The sequence below is a fragment of the Triplophysa dalaica genome, chromosome 4 (assembly GCF_015846415.1).
Source record: "Triplophysa dalaica isolate WHDGS20190420 chromosome 4, ASM1584641v1, whole genome shotgun sequence".
Classification (NCBI taxonomy): domain Eukaryota; kingdom Metazoa; phylum Chordata; class Actinopteri; order Cypriniformes; family Nemacheilidae; genus Triplophysa; species Triplophysa dalaica.
The window spans coordinates 3,751,120-3,778,081 of NC_079545.1; the positions used below are offsets into that span (position 1 = coordinate 3,751,120).

A 26,962-nucleotide genomic window follows, 5' to 3' on the forward strand; every position below is an offset into this window, starting at 1 on the left:
CTGAGCGCATAATAGCACTAGAGTGACGATTCAACACTTCATTGTTGACTGTGAGTTACTGTGAGTGACTGTGAGCGAGAGACACGCACACACAGATCAGTCTCTCTCTCTCTCCACCCACCACATCAGTGCTGCTGTAACGCGACTCAGAAAAGGTTCTTCCCTCGGTGTCTCCAGTCCTCCCTGATAACCCCTCAGAATTTACAGCGCACTGGATTATTAAACGACGCACGCTTGGACTACCACACGTCTGTAATCCGCGGTTAAAACCGCACAGAATCGGCGTACAAGATGAATTCGATACGACAGGTTCCGTCGAGGATGAAGACCCGAATGTCAGAAACGAGTCTAGCAGCCGAGAGGGATCATTTTGAGAAACAGCAGGTATGTTTAACCCGTCGCGAATGATCTGATGTCAACGCTCTGCTCGCGTCGACAGGATTTAAGCGACATTGTGAGGTATTTCACTGCCATTATTGTGGATGTGCATCCACACTTTATAACGCACAACCGATCATAGCGCACTCATACAACATTTCGGCCATTTAGATTATGCATTGTATTTTATGCAACGTTTTTCAACCATTGCTGGCTTTCTTTTGAAAACGAGGTTTAGCGACGAGTTGGACTGGTTTCGGTGGAGATGAAGTCAATATGGGAACTCGTTACACCTGTCCTTCACCTGCGCGGATAGAAAGTTGAGCTCGCGCGAACGAAAATAAAGCTGCAAACGTTGAATTCGGCGTGTCGACGTTACCATTTACCTCAGAAAATGTATATATGTAGCATAACGTTACCTGCGAGTGGGGTTTATATCATAGATTCTGTCAGAGAAGAAGAAATGGGCCTATGTGAACTATAAACAACGCACGCTTGTTATGGCCAGTGCTGTGAAGAGATGCGTATATATTGAGTTACTGACTCGACTATCTCCTTATATCGTAATACGTGACAAAAACATGGTTTCGGTTTCCATTACAAATGCCATTTTTAACCCATACGTGTACATTGTTCTAGTTATTTTAATATGTATGTAGTGTTTTAGGCCTTATTTCAGGATTCAATGGTGATCTTTTGGTTCCCATTGGCCAGATAACACGTCACCGCAGTACCGGCAAAGATTTACAGAGGACGTTTATAACCATTAAATCCATTAGTATTTATGTAATGTTTTTCTGCTGATGTATGTTCCCTGCTGAATGAACTAAAATATGTTCGGAGTGTACAATGCAATACATTTTTTCACCCTCATGTCATTCAAAATCAGTATATGACTCTTTCTACTGTGGAGCTCAAAAGAAGCTATTTTGAGAAACGTCTCAATGGTTTGGAGTCAAAACATTGGTAATCATTGGGGACAAATGTTGTTTGGTTACCAACATTCTTCGAAATATCTTCTTTAGTGTTTTGCAGAAGAAAGTCATTCAGGTCTGGAATGACATAATTTTTGGGTGAACTATCCCTTAAGAGAATCAAACATGATGCCCACAGTTTTGTGTTAAATGGATCTCCCGTGTTTTATATTGTGGTTGAGGTGCATTGCATTTAAAAAAGACAGACAATTTTGAATATTATGATAATATTATTAAGTTTTAAAATAGTAATTTTTACCATAATGTTGTAGGACAGGAACCATAATTCATTACGACATGAAGTCATGTGATCATTAAAGGCGTCTGTGTTTCTAGGGTTATGACTGTCTAGCAGCCTGGTTTGACAGGTTCTTGTTTCTTCAACCATGGTGTGTAATCTTGTCAACACGTATCTTTTTTTAAATGATCAAGGGTTGGGTCGGAACACAGGCAGTCATGTATGACAGTGACGATTAGTTTATTAATCTAAATATAGTGTTTTACACATATTTAGTTTTACATACAAACATTTTCAAATCCCTTTTTCCGTATATGCATAAAGCTACCGGTTAGAGTATTGAGGCTATTGGACTTAATGCAATCTTTTTTGATTTTGAAAGCAAGTTACATTCTTACACAAACCACCAGAAATAAGTTTTTACTTGTAGGCAGTGCAAGGTCAGATATGCCACATAGTGTGTTGTGTGTTTACTTTAGCGCTCTGTGTGTTTTGTGTCGGTTTGTCGTAATCTCCCACGTGAGTTGGGTCGTCCTGCATTGATGAATTAAGTTGCCGGGCAACCCTTTGTGTTATCTCTGTGTTAAGCAGGTGTCCAAAGGCGAATGTATGTAGGCCTAATGTAAGGACGTCCCTGATTCAGAAGGTAGATGCTGATAAGAGAGAACAGGGTGTACACTGCTGAGCTAATGCAAAGTTAACACATTGCTTTGAATCATTACGTGCCATTAATAAAGCAGTGCTTACCAAGTTAATTGTACACACCTATTGCTAAAATAGCTATTAGACCTCCGAGCGTTTCAAGAACACCCTTTAAAGTGGCTTGGTTAAATATGGGCAAACCCAACCTTTGGTTTAAATTAACCTGAAAATGTACATATTTGAACCAAGCATGATTTGAATGTTGATGTTTAAGGAAAAATGTCCATTCATTTCATTATTGTGTTTTGAATATATGTTCCCCTGCATTTCAGACATTTTGTTAAACAAGCATTTATTTTGCATATTGTGACTTAAATCTGTCTTATTTCGTTTTCTTATTTATAATAAAAGATATATCCTGTTCTTAACAAATTTTGTAAATTAATGTTTGATTGATTTTGTGCATCAATGTTGCGCTGCACTCTGCGCTGTACCCTTGTTAACCACATGGTGTCTTCCACACATTCATGCATGCACACACACACACACACACACATGCACGCAATTCAACCATCAATCTACTATAGGCTAGACTTGACAATTCTTATTCGACTATGTAAATCCTTAGTCGAGGACCCCCCTACATATTGTCTGTTCCGTTCCCAGACATGAACAGAGTATAAAATATTGACTGAATACGACCCAATAATACCTGGTGTTTCACAACCACCATTCACATAAATATTTGTCTTGTTCACTTCACAACCTTAACTGTCGTATCATAAGCGCTTCTTTTATTTTAAATGCAAGTAGTAGTTTTATTGTAGATCATGTATAGAGCAAACAATCCTGCGCAAATTCAGAAATATGGGAAAATGCACGGAGCTAAATATTGCTAACCTTTTGTTAAATCCTGATAAATTAAGTCAACCGTCTTCTCCATCAGTAATATCTTTGACTGATCGCAACTCTACAACCAATAAGTTGTTTTAAATAGTGAAATACAAATTTAAAGGGGATACATGCTAAATCTATTTGTGGCGGTCAGTGTTGATAGTGCGGCAGGCCGCCACGAATAAATCAATGTATGGGAAACGCTGCTATACTCAAGTATGTATATTTGCTCTTTATCTGACAGTTTTTGCTTAAGACAAAATTTACTTTACTACATTCTGTCTTATTTTGTTTTCTTGTTTATTATAAAAGATATATCCTGTTCTTAACAAATTTTGTAAATTAATGTTTGATTGATTTTGTGCATCAAAGCACAAAAAAGCATACTGCCATCCTGCCAAACTTTGTGCTTTTTTCTTAAATTCACAAAAAATCTAGCACTGTCTTATGTTTATTCCAGTACATTTTTTTGAGTAGAAATATTTTAGTATTAAAGGCAAAAAACAACATAAAATAGAGAAGTGAAAAGTATGATATTACGTTTTTAATGTAACTAAGTATTTTATTCCCAAGTAAAAGAAGATACTTAAAGTACAGATACTTGAAAAATGCACTTCAGTTAAAAATACTTTAATACTGTCCTCCTCTGAACTTTGTTTTCATCAAAGTAAATCACCCCTGTTAGATTTATAACAAGCCCTTTTTATGTTTTTTTAAATATTTGCATAACACACTTCACAAACGTCAGAATATTCTATTTCCCATTTCCCTGTAAAACGTTTCAGAACTCTGAAATTGTGAGTGCTTTTTATTTGAAGCTTTAGAAACAGGACATTCATTGGTATGTCAACTGAGAAAATGTTGACCTGCAGGGTCCATCATAAACTTTCTACCCTACAATAGATGAGAAAGTTTACTATCCATGAGTCAATTACTCTGTTTTATTTGCTCACTAAATCCAATTATTTGCACTTGGGGCTGGGTGAGTTTTCTTTCTGTTGTCTGTGCAGTTCTAGAAGTTGTACGAACAAATAACATCACGTTGAAATGATTAGTTGTTGTACTGTAGGCCTTGAATGTCGTGGCAATTCATTTCTCGAAGTACAAAGCATATGTGCTTCTGCCCAGAATAATAAGAGAAACAGGTATTGCAGCCTGGTAAGTGAAGGAGGTAAAATTAGACAGAATAGAGAATGTGCTTGTGTTGCCCTTCAGTTTTACAGAGTTGTCCTTTCTCATTCAGCATGCTATACTGTGACGTCCCTTTCACTGAGAACAGGAAGGACAAAGCCATCCGTGGCTCAGGTTACTGTCCGTGTGGAGTGGCTTACTTGTTTTGTTATTTCCGTGACTTATAAAGATAGGAGGTAAAATGTGAAAGGGGTACACATAGTGAAGGTATTTTTTTGGGAAAAAATGTGTTTGTGATGTAATGTGGAGATAAGTGATTTTATATAATTATTTATTCAGTTTTTCATGGATTTAAAGGGATAGTTCACCCATAAAATTCCCTTATAATTACATTTCACGAGTTCACACTTACATATAATGAAAGGGTAAAAATATGTGTATTTGGTGAGCTGACCGAGGGGAGGCCTCCCAGTCCGGTTTTTGGCCCACGCTCGGGATTAGGCCAGAACCCAGATTATCCCTCCCGGTTTGAGACTAACAGATTGTAAATGTGGAAAAGGTGGAGGAGGGATGCTAGAAAACTGTTGAGAAATGGAGGGAAGATGCTCTGTATTTAAACTCAAGTAAGGTAGAGAATGAACAACAAGATTTTTTTCATATACAAGACACTTTTGGTGCCTCACTGTGATGGAACAACTTCCAATGGGTTGGAAGGCCGGCCGGTAGAGATTTGCAGTAGCCCAGTCCTGATATGACCAGATGAGAGGCATGCTCCAACTGGAAAGGCCTGATTTTCCTGATATTGTAGAGCACATACCTGCAAATTTGAGTGGTTGCTGGGATGTGAAAGCTGGTTGTGGAACATCACCCCCAGGGTCCTCACAGACGTGGTAGGTGTTATAGGCGAGGAGCCGAGCTGAATGGTAAGGTGGTGTTCAAATGATGGGGTGGGCCGGTATAACCAGAAGTTCTGTTTTGGAGAAGTTGAGTTGTACTCTTTCATCAGGGAAGAGACGTCCAGAAGGCAGGCAGAGACACGGGCAGAGATGGTGGGATCATCTGGCTAAAAATGGAAAAAAACTGTGCATCATCTGCATATACATTCATGTGAAAAAATTAGGACACCCCATTCAATTTTCTGTTCTTTATTAAGAAATCTTACATATCACTGGCTAATCTTGTTTTTATTTTTGTCTGGAAAATAAAGTGATTTAATTGCAGGTAAACAACAAAAATAACCTATGTTTTACTCATTAAACAAAAGATTTCAACAAAAATGTGTATTCCAAGTAGTGGTCGACCGATTATCGAATTGGCCGATTATCGGCGTCGATATTAAGGATTTAGCCGATAATCGATATCGATCATTTTCAAAGCCGATTTGCCGATAAAGTCATTTAATTTTGAAATGCGCTTTTTGGCTCTGACGCAGCCAAGGATTTAGCGAGAGCAGTCGGAACACGTCACTCTAGGGGTTTGCCTAGAGTAATGCCCGCCCACTGCCCCTCTGATTTGTTGGGACTAAGTCATGAGTCCGGCCAATCAACACGGGAGGCTGCGGAACAGAAAGTCTTTTTTCACTGTCACACCGAAAGCGCTGCTTCGGGTTCATGCTCTATGAGGTAAAGCAGCATCAGACGTTGAAATAAATCTCAATCCACTGCACTGAAGATGCAAAACACTTCAATAGAATAAGTGCCTGAATTTCGGAGCAGCTTTGCGGGTTTCCTGCAGGTTCCGCGGGATTTACGCATTATTATCATGTAGATATAATTCACATCCTCAGTATAACAATGATTTGCTCTGCAAGCGAGTAGCACACTGCACACGCGTTTCTTGTAATTGATCGAGCTGGCGTTTTGCACGTCACTTAAAATGACGCCATTTCAAAAATACAAGACATTTTAAAGCATAAAGAACTTGAATCGTCGGTCTTCAGTCAGAGCGCTCTCATGCTCATGTTATAGCTTCATGAAAATATTGCGGTCTTTTCAACAACATACACAATAAAGCTATGAAGGCAATTCAATTATTTACACTTAATATATAAATTCAAATTGTGCTAGTTAATCCAATGATTAGCATAATGATTAATTGAAAAGTATTGTATGCAATGTTAAAGTCATCAGAACATATTTTTTTCCATAAATAAATATAATTTGTTACATTCAATTCATTTTTTCATTTGTTGCTTGTTGTTTTTTACTGTGTTGCTTGTGGTTTACAAAATGTTCACAGAATTCTGCTGGGTGCTCCCTTCTTTCTTTTATTAGTATTAATATAAGTGTTATGATTAAGATTTCTCAGTCAGAATTAAAAATATTTCAAATGTTTCAGAGCATGTGTTCTTAATTTCTATATAAATTTACGTTTTTACACCATATATATATCGGTTCAAAATATCGGTTATCGGTCTAATTTGCATGGAAATAATCGGTATCGGTATCGGCCTGAAAAACGCATATCGGTCGACCTCTAATTCCAACTGAGGACAAAGAAAGAACACCCTGCCCCCTAATAGCGAGTGTTACCCCCTTTGGCTGAAATAACTTCAGTGAGACGCTTCTTGTAGCCATCTACCAGTCTCTGACATCGGTCTGAGGAAAGTTTACCCCACTCCTCAACACAGAATGCAAGATGTTTGATGGGTTTCTTGCATGTACAGCCCGTTTCAAGTCACCCCACAGCATCTCAATGGGATTCAGATCTGGGCTTTGACTCTGCCATTCCATTTCTTAGTTTTCAGCCAGTTCTTGGTGGATTTAGTGGATTATTTTTCTTAGAGAGCAGGGGTTTCCGCCTTGCACACCTCCCATTAAAGTTAAACTTGTTTAGTCTCTTTCTGATTGTAGGGGCATGTACTTTCACATCAACAGTAGCAAGAGCCTGCTGTAGTTCCTCTGATGATATTTTAGGGTTTTTGGTGACATCTTTTAGCATCTTGCGGTCTGCTCTGGGGGTGAACTTGCTTGGACGGCCAGACCTGGGCATGTTGACAGATGTTTTGAAAGTCCTCCACTTGTAGACTATTTTCCGGACAGTGGAATGGCTGATTTCACACCACAAATTGTTGTTTCTTTAAAAGAGATTTTAGAGAAAAGTTTTAAAAGTCTTTTCTTCAGATTTAATCGTTTAGTTATATTTCTTGAATATCTTAGTATTGCTTTAAATTGATAATAAATATCCATATATCCAAATATGTTTAAAAACTCACAGGCTTTCATGGGGTGTCCTATTTTTTTCACATGACTGTACATGGTATGAGAACCCATGTGCCTTAATAAATGATCCCAGGGAGTCGGTATACATTACATAGAAAAGAGGATAGGAGCAAGAATTGATCCCTGAGGAACTCCAGTTGTCATCTGGTGAGATCTGGATGTTTCGACTCTCCAGGATACCTTAAAGGAACTGCCTGTGAGAGAAAAGAGTCAAACCAGTAGAGTGCAGTTCCAGAGATGCCCAGTTTGGAGAGACTGGACACCAGGATCTGGTTGATTACAGTGTCAAATGCAGAGAGAGATCAAGCAGAATAATTACAGATGACAAGAATTTGGCCCTTGCCTGACTTAGGTTTCAACGACAGACAGGAGAGTGGTCTCAGTAGAATGTTCTTTCTTGAAGCCGGATGGTTGACTGTCCAGAAGGTTGTGCTGTAGGCAGAGAATTGCTTAAATACTACCCTTTCGAGAGCCTTGGCAGGAGTGAGATTGGTCCATCGTTGCTGACCACAGAGGGGTCTAGTGTTGGTTTCTTGGTTAAAGGTGTTTCCAGGGCTTGTTTAAATGAGGTAGACCGGGTGGAAATGAGAATTTTGGAGACATCAGTCTCCGAAAGGGGAGAAAAAGAAGGGAGTTGAGGATAGCAAGGGTTAAGAGAGAGTTCAGGGATGCGTTGAGGAGAGAATTGCCAGCTGATGGTCTCCACTGTATCAGTAAAGACGTTTGCAAAGTCATCTGCATTCAGCAAGTTATTGCCTGGGAGGTGGGGGACAGAGAAGAGAGAAGAATGTTTAGAAAAGTTGACACGGGTTAGATGTAGTTTGGATTTTGTTTGAAACAAACTTGGTTTTGACTTCCGATATATCAGTAGCACAGGAGTTAAGAAGATGTTGATACTTTGAGAGATCAGCAGGGTCTCTAGACTTGCACCACTTCCTCTCCTCAGCCCTGAGCTTGGTCCGATGGTTGCAAATAGTCTCAGAATGCCAGGGGCAAGAGAGTGTAGCACGTGAAGGCCTAGAGGTAAGAGGGCAGACATTGTCAAGACAGGATGTTAAAGGTTGTACAGAGACTATCAGGAGCTTCCTCAAGATTGAGAGATGAGTAAAGGGTTTTGGTGGGTAGGGAGGAAGACACCATAGATGAAAAGAAGGAGGGAGGGAGGTAAGATTACAACGGAAAGCAACAGGGTTAGACGTGGGAGGTGAGATTACAGGAAGTGTAATAGTGAACTCAATAAAGAAATAGTCAGAGACATGCAGGGGAGTAACTAGAATATTATTTTGTTGACTTAAAATATCTTCTTTTGATTTCCATAGAAGAAAAGAGTCATATAAAGCTTTTGAACGTCGTGAAGCTGAATAAATGCTGACAGATTTTTTTTATTTTGGGCTGAAATATCTTTTCAACATACAAATATAGGTCCCAGATTGTTTCAGACATTTTATAAACGTTTGCTTTTTGTTGTACACTGTTGTTTTTGCCAAATCAAGTGCAAGAAACTTTCCGCTAATGCATCATTATTCATCCATAGTTTTGTAAGTGTGTACTTCCTTCAGTCTGTAGTTTGAGCGGTGTTCTTTGTTTTATAGTGTTTATTTAGTTTTTTCCTCTGACCTTCACCGCCACACATAGCTTCAGTCTGTTGAATTAAGCTGATAGAGAGCAGCAGTAAACTGGTAGTGTTCGACACCACACAGCAGAAACCTCCGTCAGTCTGAACATGTACCCGACAGGCACCAGCAAGCACACGGACCGACTGGTAAAGACGAGGGATGAGCAGGTACAGTAAGACTCAAGTGTCTTATATCACCTTTTCAGTCACGATTCTGTGTATGGTCCTGTGTTATGTGTTTATAGAGCACATAACAGAGTAGACGTGTCCCTTTTTGTAGAGCTTTGTATGATGCCATTTATTTTATTACTAACTTGGGTCACATGAGAAACATGAAGTTGTTTTGCGTTTGCTGTATCTCAGAATTGTTCTTGATCTTTTCAAGTTGTATACTGTGTAAAATTCTGTAGTTTTCTGATTTTTAGTAGATTGTGTTGCGATTTCCACTGGTAGAGCATACTGAGAATGAGCTATCAGAGAATATAACTTTTTTGGATTAAAAAGATGTATTCTTACAGTAATTGTTACCCAAACCTCCTCTCACATAGTCAGTCATGATAATTTACATGAATACAATAATTGTACATTTGTACAATTTTATAATGTATGTACTGTATATAGATATATTTCTGAACTGATAATGGCCCATTAAGATGTTATTGTCTTTCTGCTCTTTCTTTATTTTGTTCTTATCAGCTCCCACTTCGCACATAACAGGGAACGTTCTCAGAACTTTTCTTTCTCTCAAGGTTATCAAAAACTTTCCTTTAAAAGTGCACTTAATCAACATTACATATATCATTGGTAAACATTCTAAAAACGTTTAGTTAACATTCTCTTTTTAAGATTTAAAGATGTTTTCTAAATATTCCCCTAACGTTTTTAGAACATGTTAGTTTGGTTGCTTTATTGGAGAGGTGCTGAACTATTTCGAAAGGACTTTTCCATCATTTTGGTTTTAAATCCAGCTTTAAAATGCATGAAAATGTTCTTTTCTGAGTGTAACAGCTATCGAACAGTAACGGTGCCTTTGGAGATCACATTTACTAAATTAATTTTGGATTGAACACTTTTTACAAATTCAACGGTATGGAATTTAACAACTGTTAAATTTCCACATGATCTTGGTGTTCGTTCGAGAGACCGTAGGTAATTCAGCTGACAAAACACCAACATTTTAGGTTCAGATGGAAGGAAAATCGCTAACTAACCCATAGAAACCCATGTATCCATATAAAACATCTAGTGTCCGTATAGAGCTTAATTTGGTTTTAAAGACATGTTGATGGCTTAGATTTGACTTGCATGTGTGCAAATATCACTTCATTGGTCGTACTAAGAATCTAATCGAATGGTGAATGTTTCTGTGCATTCTAACTTTCTCTTTAGTTTAGACTCCTGTTTATAAAAAACTTTAATCTAGATAGTGACAGATATTGAGAAAGGGCAGAATTCTCAGATTTAATGAAAGAGCGATTGAGACGAATGGTTTACATGATAATTTCTGTAGGTGTGTTGTTAAGGTCAAAGTTCTTAGGTCAACTTTGCAAAAACAGACGGCCCAAGCTTTGGAACTGATAAAGTAGAAACATTATTTATTTAATAGGGTGGTTTTGAATCTGTCACTTAACCGGTTTGAAATAGCACACATGGACAAGTGTATCTAAATATAGAATTTTGTTCCGTATTTTATGCAATCTATACAAATTATTCAAATGTGCATGAGCCCTGTCTATTCTTACTGTTTCATCAAACTATATAAGATTTTGCCATTAGGCAGTGCTCTCATTGACCATCTGTCTGAGATTTAGTGCCAGTGTTGGGCATTGATCCAGGCCGATTCTTCAGCTTCACTGACAGGCTTCTTTCGACACAGTTCCCCCTTTGTGCCACCCCGTGCTTTCATTCACCCCACCAACCAACCCTCCCCCCCCCCCGTTCTGTGTCCGAGCAGCACTATCTCACCAGCACGTTAATGAGCCAAAGACTGACAGATGTTGCATTCAAACACTCTTAAATCCACGAGTATGCCATCCCTTGGCTTCCGTATGTGAGCGTTGTAACAGTAAAAATGCTTTTGCATGACAAAATGCATTTGAAAAACACAGTGTTTACTGAGTTTACTCAAGAACAGCCCAAGCAGTTGAATGCGGGACAGCACTTTGTTAAATAATTCAAAGGAGATGGTAACATAATGAACATGAGGACGTCACATATTACAAAGCATGCAACAACTAAATATATTTGAAGCTCCCTTCTTCATTTGCGCACTAAATAAGGATTTTTGTGTTGAACTTAAGAATGGAAAAGACGAGAGACTTTGTTATTTTGGCTTGAATGTTTTATTTAACTGCTATTCTTGACCGTCTGTTTGTTTACCAGATTTACATATAACAGGACTCACTTTTTAGGCAAAGTTGCTTATGCAAACATTTTTTACATCATTGGAATTTGAAAAAGCTAAAGAATTCATTTGAATGCAGCTGTTAGGGAACAGTTTCACTTGTTTCCTTTCATAAATCTGGTTTGCTAATTGAAAACAAATTCTGCAAGCACAGAGAATACAAAAGAGGTAACATGTCACACCCTGTGTCTGTCTGGTTTTACTGTGCGTGTACTTGAGTCATCATAAGACGCACCCAGTACAAGCTTGCTTATTTTAACCAGCTAGGAATCTGTTTAAAGAACCCTAGGGCATGTAGTTTTAGGATATTAAAATGAGCTTCTAATGTTTTTACACTACATTGTTTTAAGCAACATTACTATTAATTTAGCTATTTTGGTATTCTAAGTTGATATGCCTGTTCTTATAGGCCACATTCCCCGCAATCACATTTTCAACCTTTAGTTAGTGTGTAATGTTGCTGTTAGAGCGCAAACAATACCTGCAGAATGATAAAGCTCAAAGTTCAGTGCCAATTGAGATATTGTCTTTAACAGAATTCGCTTTTCAAGGACTACAGAGAACGGCTGGATCAGACTATAGCCCTCTACTTCCCGGGTACAAGATGTCTCCATTCCGAATGTTTTTAATAAACTCCGCCCACAGGAATACGTCAAAAAATAGACGAGGTCTTCCTTAGAGAAGAGGAAGAGCCGCTGGAGAAGTTATTATCGTATTATCTAACTCGGGTCCAACATAAAAAGGCAAAACAAACGCTTCTGTTATTAGTGTAAATTAATATAACCGGTCTGACACCATTCTGTCAGGTGTCATTTCCCTCGCCATAGTAGGAAGAAAATGTGCGATCTCTTACAAAGATTGACGTTTACACATGCACTAGCATACCTCCGTTACATTTTCATCGATCCGCATGTTTTTAACTGATGAAGCACAGAGAGGGGGAACGACCAATCACAACAGTCTGAGAAGCGGAAGCTCGCTGATATGGTATTGGTGGGACATCTTCACACACATGCTCTAAACCGGGACTTCTACCAATTATAGCGTTTCGGAAGGAGGGACTTTACATTGACAGGAAGAAATCCAGACCTATTGTGAGAAGAGAAGAAATATAAAGCATTTATTTTATTAGAAACATGAACATCCATTGTTAAACCACCCAAATACACAATGAAAGCCTCTTAGACAGGAAAAGACTGGGCCCTATAAATTAATCTGATGTCCTGGAAGTCTGCATTGGAGCGTATTGAGACAAGTGTGTCTATCTGTTGTGTGTTTACTTATGTGTTTGTAATTCTGATGCAGGGGATAATGCAAAGAAAAAATGTGAAGTTTTATGTCAGTATAACCCTGTATTTTTCTCTTTTGGTTTTCTCAATAGCTCAGCAGTATCAGTAAGGCCATCAATTCTACAGAGACACCGCTGAAGGAGAAACATGCTCGCAGTATCCTTAATGAATCTGTTAACTGTTTTCTTTCATTTTCTTCAAAAGAGGGTTTATGCAGAACCTGGTTTGAAATGAAGACCTGTTTATTTTTGTTTGAACTAGCCCTTATTTGTCTTCAGTTTAATTTTTTTTTTTAAATAACAGAGACCTGAGGAAGAATGTTATGTGTTTCTCAGAAACGTGTCAGGTCTTTTCCTCAGCAACATTTTCAGGAATTATTTTGGGAACTCACAGACAGAAGGGGGCGTACACCTTCTGGTCCTACGCCATGGGCCTGCCCCTGCCCAGCAGTTCCATCCTCAGCTGGAAGTTCTGTCATGTAGTACACAAAATCCTGCGAGATGGCCATCGCAACGTAAGCATGCTTTTATTTCAAACTTAAATTCGCTCGTTTCTGTCTTTTATCCCTCACTTTTGACATCTTATTTTCTTTTACCTACTTAGGATTCAAAGTGAACAGTGTTAGTGAGTTCAGTAATGTACAGGCCATACATATTTGAAGGCTATAAAATGCTTTTGCTTTTCTGTACATTCAGCTACATAATGGTCTGTTTCTCAACAAAAAAATATATATAACTTTGTTCGTTGTAGTTGGCTCGACTGGCTGTTTAACAGGAGATGCACAGCTACATGAAGTTCTGTTATTTTGACCACAATCAACAAAGCATGTTTGGCCTCCAGGCTTGACTTGTGATACATTTTTTAAAGACATTGAAGTTTGTAACCGAACAGACAACCAGTCACAGCGGTTATCTGTAGCACACCATCAGTATTTCTCTGTTTCACCAACAGCAAACCTGTTCTTTTTAAACCATTGTCATTTAAACCATGGCGAATTGTAAATGGACAGTTTCATGCAGATACCATCAGCATTAGGTCTGGTTTTCTGCTCCACTTGTTTAGACAGGAAATGTCTGTCAGATTTGCATGAATATCGACCAATCACTATTCGATTTAAAAGGCAATTTAGGGGCGGGGTTATGGTTGATTACCACAATAATAGACTTGCATAGATTTAAGCGCATTTAAACAATTGCACGGAATTTATCTCTGTCCAGAATAATAAATACAGATTATTTTACAGACTTCAATTATTTCAATTTTTTTCGTAGTCATTAAAATACAGTACCAACTTAGTTTTACATTTAGCCATTTGCCAGACGCTTTTATCCAAAGCGACTTACATTGCATTATCCTATACATTTTACATAGGTATTTGCAATCCCCTGGGATCGAACCCACAACCTTGCATTGTTAACGCAATGCTCTTACCACTGAGCTACAGGAAAGTTTTATGTGCAATGTTAAAATTACTGTTATTACATTAAGCTTCTATCACAATTTTTTTTGCCTTGAATGAATGAATGCATTTGTTGTTTGGAACACACTTTGTTGTTCAGGATTCAGTGTGTCATTTTGTCTCATTCAGAGTTTACAAGACTGTATGAGACACTACAGCGGGGTTGCTGAAACAGGGTTGCTCTGGGTAAGTCAGGCTGCATGTAAACCTTCACATATAAATTAAGAGTATATGATCGCTGTCAGATTAAAATATTAACAGACCCTGAAGAAGGGGGGTCAATAAAACGTTTTTATGAAGAAAATGATCAAATATGGAGATACAAGGTTTCCCCTTGACAACAACAATTGACTTTTAATGCAAAAACATAATATTTAAGTTCATGTTGTGGATTTAAAAAAAAAGAAAGACTGATGTCTGATCATCCATTTCTGTGTTCAGAATAATATCAGAGACAGACATGGATATGCACAGCTGGTTTCTGTATATTCTAAGCTCCTCTGCAACAAAATGGAGTTTCACACTAAGGTAAATTATAAATGTCTTTACACATTTCTCTGATTATGTTCTTTGATTATTCAGTGTATACATGCAGATCTTAGAGCTGAGATGAATTGTAGTAATTCATAACTAAATATTAGAAACCACATGAATAACTTGACATCAAATTGATATAGAACAATGCATGTATTGCCTTTAAAGGCCCACTTGTCTGTAGTCTGAAACGGCTCATAATCAAATTACCTTTTAATACTACTTCTAATTTGTGCTATAGAGTATTGCACAAAAGTGCAAAAATTGCATGAACACAACATTCATGTGTTACTATATTGGTTCATTTTGCAGCATTCGGAAATCCCATGCAGTTTAGAGGTCACAGATGAACTCCTGGAGCGTACGGCAGGAACAGACATCAATAACGTGTACATTACATCTCTTACATTACTTTTCTGGTTGTTTTTGTTTGTCTTATATTTCAACATGTAGATTTTAGAAATGCTACAGTGCTCTAGACATGATTGCATTTGCAAAAAATTAGTTAACGTAGGCGATTAATCTTTTTAGATTAACACGTTAAAAATGTTTAACGCCATTAACGCAACATCTGTTTTTCCTTTAAACTATTTAGGTGCGATTTGAAATGGTTGTATTGACACGTTCGGTATAGATTGACAGCCTCTGGCTGTGGATAACGGCTCAAGGCGACATCGGTCCTGTCTGGTGCACACATGGGTTTAAGGCTCTGTCAAAATCTGTCAGACAAAGCACCAGTATTAACTTTTCTTTTATTAACATAAACACACAAGATTATGCCAGCAAGCACATTTTGTCTGGTATTTTCGCAAGTACAGTCTTCAACGCGTTAAATAAAGTAGTATGTGTTTGTGAAAATAGGAAGCGCATTAGACCTGCTTATAGTGGCAGCTCTTAAACGGGCCACGTTCTTAAACGTGCTGCTGTGACTCCTGTCTCTTATGTAAATCAATGAACAAAAGAAAAGAAGAAATCAATGTGATTTTGTAGCTTTAATGAGGATTCTTTTGTATTTCATGTATTTAGTAGTAAAGACTGTCAAGTGTTTGAGGAGTTTATTTCTTTTCTGTTTTTTTCCTACCTGTTTGTGTGCTTGGCGCGCATGTGTGTGTGTGTTTGTTTAGCACTTGGCGGGTCTGGAACAAATTCCCAGATATTATCGTATATCGCGATGATTTTTAAGTCGATTATCAATAATGCTTTTAAACAGATCGCCTAGCCCTACTGTATCTTTAATTTCAATATATGTGTGTGATTAATCACAGTTATTTGCACGAAAAGTGTGCAATTAATCGCAATTAAAATTTGAATCTATTGACAGCCCTACTAAAAATACTACAAACAATAACAAAAAAATAAAAAACATATGACATTTACAAAAAAATGTTTTTAAGCCATTTAAACTAACTTTAAACCTAATTTGTGTACGTGTCTTCTTTACCTCTTATGGTCCAATGAAGGGGGATAGATAATCTTTCCAGGTTTTTTGGCACTTTATTTTCTACAGGCCATTTATTATATTTAAGACATGAACTTATAAAAGTTGTTTTTTCTGTGTCTCCAGGTTCCAGCTTACTGTTGAAGTCTTTGATTACATGGACACCGAACTTCGATTAGCAGAAGCAGGTGAGTGGCATTCGGCTTTTCAATAGAACATTGCTTTATTTGATTTAACACGCACTCAACATGATACACACGATGTTCCTGTTTCTGCATAGCTGTGTTGATTTTCAATAATGTAATGACCTGAAGTCAGTTATTTTGATGATACGGTACCAGGGTTTTAGCCCCAAAGCTCTTGTTTATGTGTGCGCATTTGTATGCGTTTATCTTTATTTGTTCATGTAACAAATATTGAAAGAAAAGTCATCTACAGATTTTGCACAACATGATGTTAAATAAATGCTTACAGAATTTTTACTTTTGGGTGAACCATGCCTTTCAGAATGAATCACGGTCCGTCAGTCTATGTATTTATTTACAGTTTGCATCTCATGGATAATACTGGCTTGTTCATGCATGCTAGTCTGAGAGTAATTTTACGTTCTGTATTTTGTTTTTAGTGATTCGCCAGCTCAATATGTCTATTGCAATTTCAACACTGACATCAGGTCAGTGTAAGCTAGCTCCTCTCATCCAGGTCATCCAGGACTGCAGTCATCTGTATCACTATACTGTCAAACTGCTCTTCAAACTCCATGCCTGTAAGTGTCTCCGTTATTTTTGTGTTTACCTCAATTTTTCTGCCAATAATGTACTAAATCATTTGTCTAAAGATCGGGTAACACACAGTTTCTGAAAATCTCATATTAATTTTGAAGACCTATACAGTTGTATTGCATTCGTTGTATCTTCGAAAAGTATTTAGTTTGATCAAATTTGTAAAAGAGATACAACTGTAGGATTATTACAGTATTACTATAACACGTTGGAGTGCTAGGGGAGTGTATAAAGCACAGAAATACTGCATCATATGTCCAAGTCAATTTAACAAGTTGACCATGTAGCATGAAGCAAGCATGTTTAACAGTGTAAAGAAGTCAGAATGCCTTGAATAGCATGTTGCCCGATCTTTAAATTACAATTGAGAAAGACAGACATAGTAAAAAAAGCTTGATAAAATACATTACAAATTTTGATTGTGTGGTGTCTCATTTCTCTATATCATTACACTGCCATTAGGAGTCATAATATAGAAAGCTGCAAACTTTAGCATCTCTATCGCCATCTCTGTTTGAAACATTGCAGGTTACTTTAGGTATTTTTTATATGGATTGAAGTCAAATAAATTCAAATAAATTCAAACTGATATTTCCTATAAAATCATTATAAATTATAAAATCATTATGAGCTTATGGTTTTCATATTGTGACAGTATTCAAGTAATGTTTTTAATTTGCTTGCTCAATAACAGTTTTTGTTCATTTTTAACCCTTAACACCGTGTCTACACCGGCTGCAGTGTGATGGGACGCGACAAGAGACAATAGAACCCATTAGAACCTATTATAATTTAACATTTTGTCCACACTGGACGTGGCGCGGCAATCCCATTAGAACAATCCTAGTGATGCGTCGCATCGCAGAGCGTCTGTTGTAAACACGGTGTTACATTTGTAACTGACATTTGTAACATTTGAAATTGGCAGGTTTACCAGCAGACACACTTCAAGGGCACCGCGAACGCTTCCATGATCAGTTTCACAGGTACATTTAGGGACTTCCACATAACACTGAGAATTTTTTCTTTAGAGTTGTTCTATGTTTCACACATTAGATACAACAGGTGGTGTCCAAAAAGGAAAATTCTGTCATCATTTACTCACCTTCGTATTGTTCCAAATCTGTATAAACATCTTGTTCTGATGAACATAGAGAAAGATATTTGGAAGAATGCTTATAACCAAACAGATCTTTCACCAATTGACTCAGATAGTAGTAAAAAAAATGTTATCATTTTTTTTGTTCTGTTTAACACAAGGACAGCAAACAGTTCTGGGCACTTGTAACTACCATTGTATTTAGTTCCAACTGTGGTAGTCAATGGGGGGCAAAATCTGTCTGGTTATAAGCATTCTTCCAAATATCTTTCTCTGTGTTCATCAGAACAAATACATTTATACAGATAACTCAAAGGGGAGTAATGTTGACAGAATTTTCATTTTTTGCGTGAACTATTCCTTTAAGAGAAAAATCTGTTAATTACTATTTTACGTTTAATACTACTTATTAAATATATGATTATTTGTAGCTTAAAAACGTTCCTGAATAAAGCACGAGACATGATGTACTTCAAGAGGCTCATCCAGATCCCCAGACTGCCTGAAGTAAGGAAACACTTGATCTGGTTTTGTATTTTTTGTTTTTAATTCACAGTAAGCTTAATGGTTATTCAAACTTTTAAATGACCGTTTTCTTTATTTTTTAGTCTCCGCCAAATTTTCTGCGTGCTTCGGCTCTAGCGGAGCACGTTAAACCCATGGTTGTCATCCCAGATAACGAGGAGCCTGAAGAACTGGAGGAGGATGATCCCGAGCCTCTGATAGATGTTAGTGAAGCAGCGACCATCACAAACTCTCAGCCAATGGTAAGATCACGAGTTAAATAACGGCTTCTTTCCGTTCACATTTTGAGGATTATAGGACGGTTTACTTGTCTGACTGTTTTCTTATATGTGTATTCTTGTTTCCACTTTTAATATGGCTGCAGTTGCTCCTTCTCTAATATTTTCTTTTTTTTATATGTTTTAAAGGCTGACATATTTGATCAGGCATTCGGACCACCCAATAATGGATTTGATGATCGGTAGGAAACATTCAAATATGAACTTTTTGCAAAACGGTGTTTGAGATGAATTGTCAATGATATGTTTTATATATGAGGTAGACAAAAGTTTTAAAAATAATAAGCAGAGTGTGTTTTCTCCTTCACAGTGACCTGCAAATCGAACGTCTGAAGCGAGAAATTGAATTGCTACAAGCCGAGCTGGAGAAAATCAAAGGAGAGGTGAGAGGAATGAGATTAAAGTACCATAACACGCCTCTGACCAACGGTGTAATCTACACAGCAGATTTTTTCTCTTCAGTTTATTAACATGTATGTGTGAGACCGAATTTTGAATGATTGGTTTGGAATTTGAGAGGAACACCAACCTGCATGTCCACAACATTCGAGTTTATCCATGTCTGTGTGACCGATTTTACAGGACCAGAATAGCTTTATACATTAAATAACCTTTAAAGAAATAGTTCAATCAAAAATATGAATTCTCTCCAAATTTTATTAACCCTCGTGTCATCCCAGATGTTCCTTTTTTCATCTGACCACAACGTTTTTATAACAGCTACGGAAAAATTAAGAAACCATTCCAAATTAAATTTCATCAGCATTTCCATATGGATTGTGGTCGCTCAAGTTTCAACAAATTCAAACCTCAGGAGTGACATAAAGTCATCCAAAAACAATGTGAATGATTGACAGCATGACAAGGCACATAAAATCTGTCATCAAAATCCAGGTTATCATATTGAAAAAGAATTTTGAACTTTTTCTAAATACACAAACAAATTTTATCAAAGTGAACATGAACTTGTTTGCTTGCAGTATTTGAGGTCTTAAAAAATACAGGGCATCTTTTTTGTTATCTTGTTTCTCCAGTTTACTTTTTTGGCAAATCAATGCAAACGGAAACAATACTTTTATTTAACTTTTGGGAAGAAATTTTGTTACTAGTTCACAGAACGAAACCGAAACGACCACTTTAGCTTAACACATGCCTATTAATAGTAAATTCATCTACTGAAAATAATTTTGAAATGTCTGTCCGTATTGTTCATGTGTTTTAGGCTCAGCGATACATCACGCAGCTGAAGTCACAGATCAACAGTCTGGAGGCTGAGCTGGAGGAGCAGCGCATGCAGAAACAGCGAGCGCTGGTGGAGAACGAACAGCTGCGGATAGAGCTGGAGTCATACCACCACCGCAGCGTTGAGCACGAGAGCCTACAGGCCACGTTTACAGAAGCCGAGAGTGAGTCACACGAACATAAACACACCGGATTCAACAAACTCAAACACAAACTAAATCCCACGACTCTCTCACACACAGAGAGAGCACAAGCAACAGATATGCGCTACAATAAACTGAAGGAGAAACACGCCGAACTGGTCGCCAACCATGCTGAACTTCTCCGAAAGGTATGACTATGGTTACTATGGTTACGTGAATATGAGCACTTTAAAGACTCATGAACTATATGGACTATGTAAACGTGGTATTTTTGTCTTGTGAAGAGCGCAGATACTGTAAAGATGCTGTCAGCCACACAGCAGACTCAAGAGGAAGTGGAACGAACCAAACAACAGTTAGCATTTGAGATCGAGAGTGTGAGACAGGAGGCTGACATCAAGGTAAGAAAGCGCACACAAAAATCCTTATTTACACGAACTGAGCAAAATCCCAAAGGATTGAATTAAATATTGTGTTTGTGTTCAGATGGAAGAGCAGAAGTTTGATATGGAAAAACTGCGACGAGAACTCGAAGAGAAAAACTCTGAGATTTACAGAGTCAAAGCTTCACTGCAGTCCACTGAGAAGGTAAGACACATCTTTCAGGTTCAACCGGTTCAAACGTCTGTAATACTTTTGGTAAACAAAGATGCTTAATTTTATGTCAAAATACGTCATTGTGCTTTCCTCTTTCAGACCGGAGAGAGGATGAACAGCTCTATGGCTGCTCTACAGGCAGAGAAAGAGAGATTGATGCGCTCTGTGAGCGAGAAGGATGCTGAACTCTCGTCTCTGAAGCAGGCGGCTCAGTTGAAAGAGTCATCGCTCCTGCAGGAACGGGACAGAAGCATCAGGGAGCTGGGAGAACTGCAGGGCAAACTCAAAGAGAATGTACGACCTGCATTAAAAACATAGAATGTTTTCATGTGTTTTTGAAGCAAGGTCTGAGTTTTAAAGTGCTTGCTGGTGTATTTGTGGGTGTGTGGTTGCAGTCAAGTCGTGAGGAACAGCTCCAGCAGAAGTTGTTGGAGGAGCAGTTCTCTCTCCTTCAGGCCACCGTCACTGAGGCTGAGAACATCATTCAGGACGCTGTGGCCAAACTTGATGACCCGCTGCATATCCGATGTGCCAGTTCCCCAGGTAATGTGACCCTGTCTACTTTGTCCACAAACTTTTACCCAGAAAGAACTATTTTTGGATGGTTTCCTAAACCTGACCACCTCTCTGCAGATTACCTCATCAGCCGGGCCGAGGCCACGCTTTCTTCCGTTGATAAAGTTCAAGCCGGCCACTCCGAGTTTGTGAAGAATATGAAGGGTAATTTTTACTAGCTCTCTCAGCATTTTGGTTGTGTAATTGTACTGTATGCATTTGTGTTTTTTGGGGGTGTGTGTTAATTCATATTCACTTTGTTTATGGTTTAGATGCTGGCGGTCTGGTTAGGGCTCTTACTAAGTTCTCTCATCTCGCGGCGGACACAATAACCAACGGAAGCGCCACGGCAAACATGGCCCCTACCGACCAAGCTGACCGTAAATACACACTTTCTTTGATAGTCTGGACGAGCAAAACTCTGGACAGGCCTACTCTCTTTTTTATTTATGGATTTATCAAAACTATTTACCCACACAGATGGAATTATGGTGTGGGTTACTATACTATAGTATTATTAACCATGGTACATGGCAAACCGCAGTAAACTGTAGTATAGTATTGTATTCTGTGGTGTTAACCATAAGAAATTGTGAACCGTGCTATACTTTAGTTTTCTATAGTATCAACTTTAGTTAATTGCAAATCTCCGCAAACTTTATCATACTATTGCATTCTGTGGTATTAACCATAGTAAATTGTAAACAGCAGTAAACCGTAGTATACCTTAGTTTAAGTACACTACGGTATTCTTTAGTATTTACCATAGAAAATTGTAAGCTGTATTATATCATATAATCTGTGGTATTAACCATAGTAAACGGTAAACCATAGTACAACTATAGTTGTAGTATACTATAGTATTCGGTTGCATTAATCATAGTATATTGCAAACCTCACCGAACTGTCATAGTATTCTGTGGTGTAAACCATACTAAACTGTAAACGATTCTATACTATAGTGTTCTATAGTATCAACCATGGTAAATTGCAAACCGCAGCAAACTGTATTATGCTATTGTATTCTGTGGTATAAACCATAGTATTTAGTAATCCGTAGTATACTATAGTTGCAGTACACTATGGTATTCTTTAGTATTAACCATAGTCAATTTCAAACCATAGTAAACCGAAGCATACTAAAGTATTCTAGTATTAACCATCGAAAACCACAGTAGATTGTAGTAGATACTCTTGTGTACTTGTATTTACACTAATATTTAGTGTTGTTCAAAAACACTACAGTATCTAGGAATATTACTATAGTTTACTATCTTACGTTCTACAGTAATGCTTCATGCAGAAACAAATTCATAACAAATGTTATTAATGTCGAGTGCTGGCTTATTTTCAACGCTTCTGTGTGTTTGTGCAGGTTTGACAGAGCACTGTAGGGGTTGTGCCACACAGAGTCTGCACTTTCTTAGAGACCTTAAATCAAAATCATCTCTGAGGGGAGCCGATCCCGCCTCGATTCGAGCAGCGGTTCAGAAGATCCTCAGAATAGGACAGGTGAGAAATGCCCCCACATTTTGGTGGTTGCATTGCTGTCTACAGTCTATTAATGCAGATACCTTTAAAATAAATGTAAAAATCACCAGTGAACCCTTTCAGAAGCTTTACATAGACAGCAATTTTGATGGTAATTTACTGGCATACAGGACATTGCGGTAGTGCTTCTGGGCAAAACAAAAATCTATCAGCAATAAATACTGTTTTCTCTAAATTCCTGTCAAACATTCTCTTTAAAATGCTCATAAATTATATTGCTTACATTCATTGTTAATAACTTTATCTTATACTCTCTCTGCTTCAGGATTTGAGGCCAAAAGGAATGGATGTAGGGAAAGATGAGTTGGGTGACGTGGTGGAGAAAGAAATGGCTGCTACCTCTGCTGCTATCGAAGAGGCTGTTAGGAGGATAGATGTGAGTACACGGCCGTTCATTACACACATAAATCTATCAAATTTATAATAATATTTATAATGTGTTACTGATGCTTCTACACACACTGCACGTTTTGGCCTTTGCTGATGTTTTGGTCCTGATGTGAATTGTGGTTTTGTAGGAAATGATGAATCAAGCCAGGAAGGACACAACAGGAGTTAAATTGGAAGTTAATGAGAGGTCAGTGGGTTTGATGTCCTTGTTTTGTTGACAGCTACAAATTGTTTAGTAATAAGTGTTTGTATATGTGCATTCATCTGTATTGCTCTAAAATATATTCACTGTTTATATTAATGTTGTATTCATATTTTTCTTTCAGAATTCTGTTTAGCTGCACTGATCTTATGAAGGTAACTAAAAAAAAAATTCAACTGTCCCGCAGATTATTTATACAGTCAGACAGTAGATTAGCAGGAATATGAATAAATAACATCTAGTGTCCTATAAGAATAAAGAATGCAAATAGCTATTATTACTAACTTGTATTATTGTATCATCACATTAAAAATGTTGTTTCTTTCAGGCCATCCGTATGCTAGTGATAGCATCCACAGATCTGCAGAAGGAGATTGTTGAAAGTGGAAGGGTAAAGGCTTGGATTTTATTTTATAATCTATAATCTCCATTTATACTGTCTGAAATTGACCCACAGTATTTATACAATAAACGCTTATATTGAAGATATTTATAAAAGGGTGTGGGGCTAATATTACTATAACGTATCATTAAACTGTTGGTTGTATGTGTAACATTCACTGTTCAGTTAACAGATTTATTTCTTGTTACAGGGCGGTGCAACAGTGAAAGATTTTTACGCTCGTAACTCTCGCTGGACAGAAGGTCTTATATCTGCTTCTAAAGCCGTAGGATGGGGTGCGACACAGATGGTGTATGTATAAAAATTATGTTTTAATTGTAAATTTTGCTAAGAAAAAAAAAATGTTAAGCATCAGGGTTAACAAAATATTGGACATTATGTCTGACCATAATTATTTTTCAGCATGTCCCACATTAAGCTCATATTGCATGTAGTGTTAGTGTACGTGGAAGTGTGATGTAATGAATATTTATGAGGTTGGTCACAGTACAATTCATAGTGTATGTTTGAATGATTTGTTCACAGGGATTCTGCAGATAAGGTGGTGTTACACACGGGGAAATATGAGGAGCTGATCGTGTGCTCTCATGAGATCGCTGCCAGCACGGCACAACTTGTTGCAGCTTCCAAGGTTTCACTTTTAATCATAATATCAGTGATTTGACCTCCCTGTGAAGTAGAGTTAGGGTTTGAAGTATTAGAAAATAAAACTCAAGATTTATATTTATGATATCGTCGCTGTCCTTTCGAAACAGAAGTCAGAAAATCCTTCAGATTTTGCAGATTTTCATTAAATGGAAAAAACATTAAACATTAAATTTAAATACTGTGCTGTCAAAGCTTACAAGCCCTTTAAAATACTTTTTATTAGTTAAATATTTGCAAAACCCCGTGAAAAATACAAAGGGTGAATAATTATAATGATTTATGCCATAAAATAGAAATCACAAAATATGGAGATGCAAGGATTCAAAAGGACAGCAGCGATATACTAATTATCAGATTACAATTTGATACAATACAGGGTTCATGATAAAATATTTTTAACAAAATAAAAAGATAAACATATAATTAATTTCCAAAACATTAACCATTTTCAATAACCTTTTTTATACTTGTTATAGAATTCACAACATTCAAGGTTTAATTATTCCTTCTGTATGTAGAATAATAAAAATTTAATGGGTCTCAAAAATAAAATGGAATTTTAACTAAATTAAAAATCAAAAATGGAATTTAGACAGCTAAACTCTGAAAGAAAACTACTTAAACAATGGAGTCACAAAAAAACAAAACAGAAGTATTTTGATATAGTAGTATATTAAAATAATAATAATAAGTAAATAAAGGCGTGAATACATCTATGTGTCCCTGCAGGTGAAAGCAGAACCGAGCAGTAAGAGGCTGGGTGTGCTGCAACAGGCCTCGCGTCATGTTAATGAAATGGCTGCTAATGTGGTGGCGTCCACCAGGACGGGACTGGAACAAATCGAGGACAAGGGTCAGTGTGATGTCACAGGGTCATACTTCCTGTTTCCTCTTCATTAAGAAATAGAGTGCAATGCTATGACAACGTTGAAGTTAATTGCACTAAATTAATAGTTGTTCTCTGCTCTTGTGTTAATGTTAAGACACCATGAACTTCTCCGGCATGTCTTTGATCAAGCTGAGAAGAGAAGAAATGGAGACACAGGTTTGATTATTTGATTCATAGTGACAAACCAAATAAAAGCAATGTTTCTGTGTGTTCACCTGATATGATGTATATCATTTTAACGTACAGGTAAAGGTTTTAGAGCTGGAGTCCATGCTGGGTAATGAGCGTCTGCGTTTGGGTGAGCTCAGGAAGAAGCACTATGAGATCGCAGGTGTCCCGCTGGAGCCGATGGCTCAGGACAACGGTCTACAGACCTCCTCATATGCTACCCCATCATCTCCCAAACCATCTAAACCCACTCTAATGAAGAAACCAGCTTTCGCACAGAAACCCAACATCCCTTCTAAAAGCATGGTAACTATAGGTTAGGTCAACATACCAGAAATCTTGATTTTCATTGGCACCTCGACTAATATTTTCTGTCTCTTGCCTACAGTTCAGGTGAGCATGTCTTGACGAAGATATTTGAAGACTTGCGTGAAATCATGGTCATTTTTATCCTCCTCTTGCAGCCCCCCCCCCCCCACTTTTAACCCTTTCTGTGACTGCTCATTGAAATGTGCTGCCGTAGCCTACAGGTCATTGTACATTTGAGGGTTACTTGTGCCTTTTTATCTTAGATGTGGAGCTACACTATTGTTTGGTGGAAGTAGCCGAGATTTGCACGGGGATTAGGGGTATATTTAGATGCATAGAATCCCACTATATTTATGTAAGAAATAACAGAGCGTTTGACATTGCACATAGATTTTGAACTGAAACTCAATCCACCTTGCAGTTCACTCCCTGGAGTCAGTCCCCCTGAGATCCCCTCAATGTTCAAACCCTTCTTGTTTTTAGATTACAGATATTATTAACTGTCTTATTTAAATAGCACATAGAATGTACTCGGGTAAATAGTGAGTAGCTTTCTGACTTCAGGTCAGCAACAACATCATTGCAATACATTTTTAATCTGTAAGTGTTCTCGCATACATTGTTTTATGTGTGATTCTTATAAAGTGTTTAAAACGTATTCGTGTTACAATAAACATAAGGGTAATATGGTATGAAATGAATTCTGCCACACTATGTGTATATCTACAGAGTACTGTATATGTTGAGCCTTTTTAATTGGGAGGTTTTTCATTGAATCGGGGTGAAATGTCTCTTTCTTCACATCTATAGATTATATTTTACTCATGTTCGACTGTTCCTTGTAATAAATGTAAAATGAACAATAAATGTTAGATGTGTGGACACTGTAGCACAGATTGTATTTAATGTGAAATGTGTTATATGCTTTACTCTAAATTTGAATAAATAGATTATTCGGATTAAA

The 26,962-nt window shown here is 37.5% G+C and overlaps 1 protein-coding gene across 1 annotated transcript; it reads left to right on the top strand.

The window, feature by feature from the left end:
- Positions 1–26,962, top strand: hip1rb (huntingtin interacting protein 1 related b). The gene is made up of 32 exons (XM_056746763.1): positions 1–384; positions 12,879–12,942; positions 13,158–13,300; positions 14,375–14,431; positions 14,687–14,773; positions 15,092–15,168; positions 16,344–16,405; positions 16,843–16,983; positions 17,928–17,985; positions 18,530–18,605; positions 18,707–18,865; positions 19,031–19,083; positions 19,212–19,284; positions 20,124–20,307; positions 20,386–20,474; positions 20,571–20,687; positions 20,773–20,874; positions 20,983–21,177; positions 21,279–21,426; positions 21,517–21,603; positions 21,711–21,818; positions 22,814–22,950; positions 23,255–23,365; positions 23,508–23,566; positions 23,706–23,736; positions 23,910–23,972; positions 24,175–24,275; positions 24,510–24,615; positions 25,362–25,485; positions 25,616–25,677; positions 25,768–25,995; positions 26,078–26,962. The coding sequence occupies exons 1-32, from the start codon at positions 292–294 to the stop codon at positions 26,084–26,086; spliced, it is 3,204 nt and encodes a 1,067-aa protein (XP_056602741.1). The 5' UTR covers positions 1–291; the 3' UTR covers positions 26,087–26,962.

What these genes read in the sequence shown, in the direction of transcription:
- hip1rb (XM_056746763.1), top strand. Translation starts at nt 292, where the DNA reads ATGAATTCGATACGACAGGTTCCGTCGAGGATGAAGACCCGAATGTCA. An exon ending in GGAACAGACATCAATAACGT is followed by an intron (nt 15,169 to 16,343) that starts GTACATTACATC and finishes CTGTGTCTCCAG; the next exon opens with GTTCCAGCTTACTGTTGAAG. An exon ending in AGATTGTTGAAAGTGGAAGG is followed by an intron (nt 23,973 to 24,174) that starts GTAAAGGCTTGG and finishes TTCTTGTTACAG; the next exon opens with GGCGGTGCAACAGTGAAAGA.